Raw genomic sequence first — 8,336 nt, 5'->3', positions numbered from 1 at the left:
ACAAGTTATGTTTTGCTGAAGAAGCAAAAGCTCTCTAAATCCAAAAACATCTCTTGTTAAGCATGTGATCTAATGCTCCCCCTTTTGACAACACTATCATGTAATGCTGGTTCCAATCTGGCACATAAAGTATACATTAAGAACACAGCTTCATTAATAACTAGAAACAAGCTCACGTCTTGCAGTGCGAGGCATTGTGAACTCCTTAGACCACCATTACTCCATCACAGAGCAACTTAAACCTGTCTCAGTGCTGTTGAGGTGTTATTTTGTATGTCAGCCTTCTGTTAGTGAAGATAAGTTGAAACACTGCTTTGAACCGCAGGAGAACTGGGTCTTGAACATGGAATCACTGTGCTGAGTGTGATCAAAAAACAGGTAAAAGTCCTTGCTGGTTTTGAACCAAGAAACTCCTGTTAGCAGAGACAGAGGTCAGAGGTCTTAAAGGGATATTTCACTTTCAAAAAGACTTGGTCATTTTATCGTCTAATCAGGCTTTTATGAACACTCTGAACAGTTTTTAATTTGCTTGATTAATATTTAGATATTTGATGTAAATGTTATCAGGAGGCTTGATTCAGAGCCTCTCCACATACACACCCATCAAATCCCAGCACTCTAAAATAATGACATAATAGATCGATTCAAAAGTTTTATTCCACTCCACTCCAGACTGACAACTCGGAGCACAAAATATCCTTCAAAAGGTGAAATTGCCATGTTAACAAGAACACAAAGATGCTTCAAAAAGCTGAATCAACATATGCACAATATGTGGATATTAACAACATAAGTGGTCCTTTTGAAAAGTTATTTTTTATTTTTATAACTTGCAGGGTGGAAGGTCTAGTTTTCATCAACGTTGACAGTCTGGAGCCCTGTTGAGGAAAAAGAAACGTATTAGATTCTTAAGTCTGAACCACATGACACCACTAGCATCCCTACTCTCTGCATGTCATAGGAGGTGGAAAAAAGCTGATCTACAATCCACAATGTGTTGCAACATGTCATGTTGAGCTTATAGATTTGCCATACAAAGTTTTAAGCACTTCAAATACTCTTAACAATAACTCTCTAATAACCGATACAACAGCGGAGCGGAGGTGACCTTGTGTTCATGTACCAGTTATCACTCAAAGCACAACTGTAGGAGAACCGTTTCTCATCGACAGGCACAACTGCACCAATAATAGATTTGATCAAATAAAGCTAGCTTTGGGTCATTTTAACTTCCATAGACTGTACAAAGTATTGCCAAGTAACGTGAGGTCTCAATTGGGTGTCCTGACAATGAATCCATTGCATTTGTCAACAACCACCTATGGAAAATGGTGCCTTTACAAATGGCTTAAGTTGAGATATTAATCAAGACTGTGCTGAAACGGGTAAGCCATAACGCAACTGGACTATGAAAAGGCTAATGTCTGTAGAACAGGGGTCTTCAACGTTTTCAGGCCAAGGACCCTTTAGTTGAGACATTAAGCAGGGACCCCCTCTACATATTGTATAAATGTGTGATACAGATTATCATTGATTTCATATAGATTCTTAGACTTAGATTCTTAAACTGATCACTTAAATCATCGTTACTTACTAAACTTGACAACCTTTTTACCTCTAAACTGAACCTATTTGCCGAAAATAGCCGATCTACAAGCTCCTCTCAACGCTGAGAGCTTGTAGATCGTTTATTTTTGGCTTAAGTTCTCCTCAGAATTGGGATGCGAGGGTTCCAGTTGTTAATTTTAAAAGAATTATCCTATCACACAAGGATTTGGCAGCCCCCCTGTAGTAACTCCCGAGGACCCCCTGTTGAATAACCCTGCTGTAGACTGTCCACGCTGTGTAGGGGTCCTTAGGTATTTTGCTACAGTACATTTGCACACCCTCTACATTTACCCACCCTCACCGTTAGAAGCAGTAATTAATACAGCAGCCAAGGAGCAGTTGGTGCTTCGGTGCCTTGCTCAGCGACAAACACGTGGCCTGGTTGAGCCGAGAGTCAAACCGGCAACCTCACGATTCCCAGACGGCCGCCCACAGACACTCTAGAGCATGGGTTCCCCAAAATTTCAATATTTTTTTAATCCGAGGCACCCCTACATTATAATTTTCACTCACAGAACCTTACAGCATATCGTCGTTGTCGGGTGGAAACCATGCATGTCCAAAACCGTTCATTTTGTATTATCATTTATAAAATGATTTAAACTAGTGAAAACAGCAGATCTACAAGCACACAACGCCTCGCGGTGCGAGGCGTTGTGTGCTTGTAGAGCGGCTGTTTTCACTAGTTTTATGCGACAGTCTTTACCAAAAGACGTACACATTTGAAACTTGGATACAAGTTTTCAGCCCGACAGTGACAATATTTTAGTGATTATGTTGCGAGGAAAGCGTTGAGATAATAGCCATTTTGGTTAGAACCGACTGAAAATAACTTTGTACTTCAAGTTTAAAATTATACTAAATATTTTTTGTACAAATAAATTCCAAATATTATCAAACGATCTCACCGCTTTGAAAACCCCTGCTCTAGACGCTATCGGCCTCTTTAGCGTGCCCCGTTCTAGAGGATGTTTAAAAGGTGCTGCTAACCTTTGCATGTTGTGACAGGAACGTATGTGACCAGGGTGTACAGCTTGTTGGGGGAATCCTCATCCTCGTTGCGTTTCCTGGAGAGACGCACGCGGATCCTGTACGGAACGTTCCTGTAAAAAAGACAAACGCTGAGCGTTAGTGGCTTCAATCAATCTGGTTGGAACTGAGAAGCTGAGCAGCTGCCAGACGATCAGAGATAAATGGGCTAAAAATGGACAGGAATTGTATACATTTTACAAAAGATTTATAATCTGTTCTTAAAACGTATGACAAAAAGAAATGACGGAAAAAAAAAAGAACTGGGCAGGAATAATTTGGAAATTTAGAATATAAAAGCATCAAAAAAGCAATACAAAGTCTTTGTTTGTGCTGGTGTTATCCGGCTTTGATTGAATTTAGATTTCCCCAGATTTGAGACTGCAAACTGACTGCCATGCAAATGTCCAACGCAATGTCCAATCACATTTCAATGTGTAGTGAGCTTGTAGATCGAAAAATTTTGAATAGCCGAAATATAAACCAGACAGTCAGCGTTAAGGACCTCCAAAACATCCAACAGTCTGGAGTCTAGTCAGCACGTTTACAAACAGGCTGTACACTGCAGTGCAGTCCTTACACCATTACATGCAACACTTTTTTTTTTATTGATTATCTTTAGACAAAAATGGAGAACACTACAAGTATAGTCAATACAATTGAAATGTAGTACAGTACAAGTACAGTTAAACACCCTGCCTAAAAGAACATCCCAAATAAGACCAGGCACAGCCTTTTTCCCGTTTGGAAGCCCTCGAACACTGGCATTTGTCTTTGGCTATATTGACTAACAAATAGACCCTGTGTGGTGCGCGTCTCCTCACCTGACTCCTTTGCTCCACACCGCCTTGTTGAGACGAGTGTCGATGCGCACATCGGGAGTCCCCATCTCCTTCACCGCGAAGTTACGGATCTCCTTGATGGCGCGGGGAGCTCGCCTCTTGAAGCTCCTGTACGGAAACACACAGGACGGTGGGGTTAAGACAAGTGATCAGCAGTTCATCTGTAACCACTAGGAAACTGTCTACAAATAGTCTGGATCTTACAGACTGGCTCAATGTGATCCAAGTACTTTAATTCTGATGTGGCAGTAGTTTACAATGGTCAATCACACAAATTATATAAATGTCCCTCACAACTGATATTATATGAACAGTGAATACTGTATACTCATAATCTAGAGACAGATTTTCCAGGCACCAGATTACTTAGTTTTAAACAGCTATACTACAGATTCAGAAATTGAGCCATTTCTATCAGTATCAATTTGGAAATTCAGTATTACTTTCCCAACCAGCGTATACGATATTGAATGACCAACATTGTGTCCTAATTCGAGCCATTATACACTAAATGTGGAATTTTTTGTATAAAGTACTCACACTCCATGGATGCGCTTGTGGACATTGATGGTATATTCCCTGGTCACCACCTCGTTGATGGCAGAGCGACCCTTCTTTTTCTCTCCTTTCTTAGTAGGGGCCATCTGGAAACACACAGACTTAACATGAGTACAATGCAATCTACAAACCCTAGCAGCCCTATTCTGGGGAGCTCATAACGTGTCACAACGCAATGCCTTGTCTCAACACGATTAGTAAAGCAGTACAAAAATCACAACAATTTAAGTGTTCTTACATTAGGGGACCCAGAGAGACAAAATGTATAAGAAAAAAAAAAGAAAAGAAAAAAAAAAGTCTCAAATAGGAGTCTGTGGCCAAATCATATTACAGGTCCTTTAAATTAAAAACATGCATCATCATTAACATTAAAACCTCCATCTTTATCTCAAAATGACTGCAATGCTTTTATTAAAATATTATGGCTAATTGTGCAATTTAACCCTTACAAAATTACCCAAGTCTCCTGTTGGACAGACAGGTGTTCAGAATTACACTTGATTTGTCCAATTTAATCTAACGTTTACTTTGAACTTACTTGCAGTCCACTACATAAAGCTACAAATTAAAAGCATTATCTACCTTCCAGATTCAGATTACCAAACAATTCTGGAGACACACATTTTGATGCCGAGCACATTGATGCTTAACTAAATTACAAGGGTTAGGGTATCCTACAACAGTGGTGAAAATTAAATGGCCCATTCTGAGTCTACTCAAGCTTGATGACAATATATCAATACGTTTGCACGTTTACTCCACGAAAATGTACTTGTTAACCATGTATTTCTGCATTTAATTGTCGCATACTAAACAGATCAGAGTACACCTTTCTAGTCCAGAACACTGTTTCTCAAGGGGATTCCAGGGACTCTGTGGGTTCCTTTAGATGGGGTCTAAATTGACCCATACAAGTCTGTAACTCTGACAGTGTACAAATGGAAACGTTCCATCAGAAGTAAGGGTGAGAAGTCTGAGAACCACTGTTCTACTCTAAACTAAACCCATCACTTTGCATTGGGGTAGAATGGTAAATGATGCTAACAAACAAGCTAGCCAACTGAACAGCTTTGACACCTCGGCAAACTTTTGCTAGTTTGAGCCGACATAACAGGGAATAACGAGAGTCATTGACATGTAATTTAAAGCAACATAACACTGGTTTTAGTGCCACGTTTTCTACATTAATACATATACTTTGTTGGGTTAAATTAACGTCACATATTCTGCTTGGCTAGCCGGGCTTGTGTGTGTGTGTGTGTGTGTCTGTTTACTGCGCTGTTTAAGCATGATAGCACCGAGGAGGATTCATCGTCCTATTTGAGCATTAAAAACACCCATCGGCAGCTCCAAACCCACACGGGGACGTGAACTAAACCCCGATGGACGATATTAACTCCATAAAGTGTAGTTTAATGCTCTAAAAGTGCCAGGATGGCGTTAGATTGAAGCAGAAAAACACGGGATGAATTCCACTCACCGCGACTCACTGCAGAGGCGGAAGTTCGAAAGGACTGGCAACGGGCGGTGCATTGTGGGTAAAGGATGTGGGTCCGGCTCCATATGCGGTCCGGGTGGGAACGATAGGCAACCCTGGAACCACAACCACCCCTCTGATTCGTTTATTGAATAATACATCATGCGATTAAAATATTTAATCGTTGGACAGCACTAGTAAATAAATAGACTTTGTTTAAATATTTACCCATGAACCTGGGTTAGTTTACTGTGCTTTGTATTTGTATTACTGTACAAAATGATGTTTTCGTTCAGTTTGAGTATGGAGCAATGTAGTTTATTCTGTAGTGAATAATTATTCTGAAATATATTTGTCTTTTACTGGTGTAGTGAATTTAAACTACTACTACTACTACTACTACTACTACTACTACTACTACTACTACTAATAATAATAATAATAATAATAATAATTGTTATTTCTCTACAACACAACAGAACTGCTTGATTTGGTTGATTCAAAGCCATAATGATTGAGATTAATTAGGCCTGTTCCTGTGTGTGATGATGACAGCGATGGAGATGGAAATAACAAACTGAAACTCAATAACAGATTTATTGATTACCCGGTATCAATAAGCTTTGGGCTTATCAAGCTTGTTATCGAGCATCTTCTCGGCCCATGATGTCACGTTTAAACAATCAAGACAAGAGGCAACCAAGAAAGTATTACTGTACTATTCATAATATAAAGCCATTTAACACTTATTGCACACTAATGAATGATTGTTCTAATGATATTTAATGATAATATTTGTTACTTTTGTCAATTGGCATCTTCATAGATGGTGGTCAGCCACAAACTCACAGTCACAACAACTGGCCAATAAAAAAAGATACCAGTTCTGTTCAGAATATGTCGTCCCACATCTTTCCACAAAATATGAGAAAACGCTCAATATTGGAGCCAAGTGGGCTGGATAGAAGCCCAGCTCAATAAGCAGGATGGATAAGGTGCTCAATACAGATTTACGAGCTCCATCCCTAGTGTTAACTGAGCAACAAGGACAACATACATGTGATCAATGTATTAATGTATTGATCTGTACTGTGTATATGTGTCTCTCTTATCCAGTCTCCCTCCACTTCCACTGGATCTGCAGGTGAGAAATGATGTTACCATGATGTTCAGTCATCATAGTGGAGTGGACCAGTCAGAGAACACTTGCTCTGCTGCCAAAGGGACATTATGCTATAGAATAGACCAGGGGTGGGCAACTTTGATGATGGTGAGGGCCACTATATTTCCACTTTCACTCCAGAGGGCCACTATATTTCCACTTTCACTCCAGAGGGCCACTATATTTCCACTTTCACTCCAGAGGGCCACATTGCATATTGCTACGTCCTACTTTGTCATTCTAGTATCTCATACAATAGAAGCAAAAATAGCCGATCTACAAGCTCAAAACGCATCGCAGCGCGAATGCGTTTTGAGCTTGTAGATCGGCTATTTTTGCTTCTTTTGAATTGGAACTGGAATAATTGGAATACATTTTTGTTATTTCTTAATTGGAATCCTGAAATGTAACATTTTGATTTAATTTCAAACACATTTAGTTGTATACTCATGTTAACTTTATGAACCTAAATACAAATACATTGGACATAAAAAAAATTGTAATATATACTAGTCATTAAGCTACTTATATATAGACTGACGGAATTAGAGCAGGTCATGTTTAGAATTGTAACAGAAATTTATAGAGTATTCCAGTAATAACCTGTGGGCCGCATTAAGTGAAGATGGGGGCCGCATGTGGCCCCCGGGCCGCCAGCTGCCCATGTATGGAATAGACTTTTTTGATTGATTGAAGAATTTATTAGAAGTTTGCAATAGAAAAAAGTACAGTTTCATGACAGTACAAATCACTGGTACAAGGTCAACTAAAAGGAGATCCTAGAAAGCCGAGGCTTATTTCCACAGGAACCACACTTTAAGTATCTCATATAACATTGAAAGACAGACGGATAGAACATAGTACTTTATCTAGGATAATATCAGTTAGATGGTATCAGACTGATGGTACACAGGATGTCTGTCTGACAGACTGGACAGTAAAACTGCAGAATCTATGACACACTTTGTTACTTTCAACAGACTTTATGAGGGGAAAAAGAAAATGATCATTTTTGATTGAGTATTGGTTTATTAGGAAATTGATCTTATCTCATGCAGATGACTAAGAAAACAAGTAAATAATATCAGCAACATTGATCCAGTATCCTATTTAATCCAAGATCAGACAGACAGGCAGACTGACACGCAGACAGACGGGCGCAAACAGGCCGGGAGATAACCAGCTACTTACCTATTCCAATACGTTTACACAAATTAGCCCTATTCACGACCCGCCCACTCAGCATCCCCCGGGTGCTGAAGTCCCGTTTTGAAGGGGAAAATCCTACTATAAGCCTATAGAGTTAGCACAGAAATCGCGAATTTAATGCAATTTCCGAATAGTAAAGTATCAAAAGTAGAAAAATACGCACATCTCTTAATGAGGTGCTGGGTGGAAAAATAACAAGATTGAAGAGAAACCTGCACACTCTGCTCCAAATGACTGAATTTGATTGACAACGTTTCGAGCACTAGCTCTTCATCTGGTCAAAAACGGTTTTTGACCAGATGAAGAGCTAGTGCTCGAAACGTTGTCAATCAAATTCAGTCATTTGGAGCAGAGTGTGCGGGTTTCTCTTCAATCCGAATAGTAAAGTATAAAATACGGCTAGCATGATCAAGAACACAAGATAGTAAACGGCACAAAGCATTATAATTTA

At 39.5% G+C, this 8,336-nt stretch overlaps 1 protein-coding gene across 1 annotated transcript; it reads right to left on the bottom strand.

The window, feature by feature from the left end:
- Nucleotides 1–639: 639 nt before the first annotated feature.
- rpl31 (ribosomal protein L31) lies at nucleotides 640–5,569 on the bottom strand. The gene is made up of 5 exons (XM_080720737.1): nucleotides 5,518–5,569; nucleotides 4,020–4,123; nucleotides 3,462–3,587; nucleotides 2,599–2,711; nucleotides 640–878 (listed from the first exon to the last, which is right to left on the bottom strand). Exons 2-5 carry the CDS (start codon nucleotides 4,121–4,123, stop codon nucleotides 847–849), a joined length of 375 nt encoding a protein of 124 aa, XP_080576863.1. The 5' UTR covers nucleotides 5,518–5,569; the 3' UTR covers nucleotides 640–846.
- Between the last annotated feature and the right edge of the window lie 2,767 nt (nucleotides 5,570–8,336).

This window comes from Nannobrachium achirus, assembly GCF_963921795.1.
Source record: "Nannobrachium achirus genome assembly, chromosome: 24".
Lineage (NCBI taxonomy): Eukaryota > Metazoa > Chordata > Actinopteri > Myctophiformes > Myctophidae > Nannobrachium > Nannobrachium achirus.
Note: the sequence above shows the minus strand (reverse complement) of the source record. Positions and strands in the feature narration are given on the sequence as shown.

Bases quoted from the DNA above. Each gene is read 5' to 3' on its own strand.
- rpl31 (XM_080720737.1), bottom strand. From the start codon at position 4,123: ATGGCCCCTACTAAGAAAGGAGAGAAAAAGAAGGGTCGCTCTGCCATC. The intron at 3,588-4,019 runs GTGAGTACTTTA...GTTTCCGTACAG, and splicing joins CACAAGCGCATCCATGGAGT to GAGCTTCAAGAGGCGAGCTC. The intron at 2,712-3,461 runs GTGAGGAGACGC...TCTTTTTTACAG, and splicing joins GTGTGGAGCAAAGGAGTCAG to GAACGTTCCGTACAGGATCC.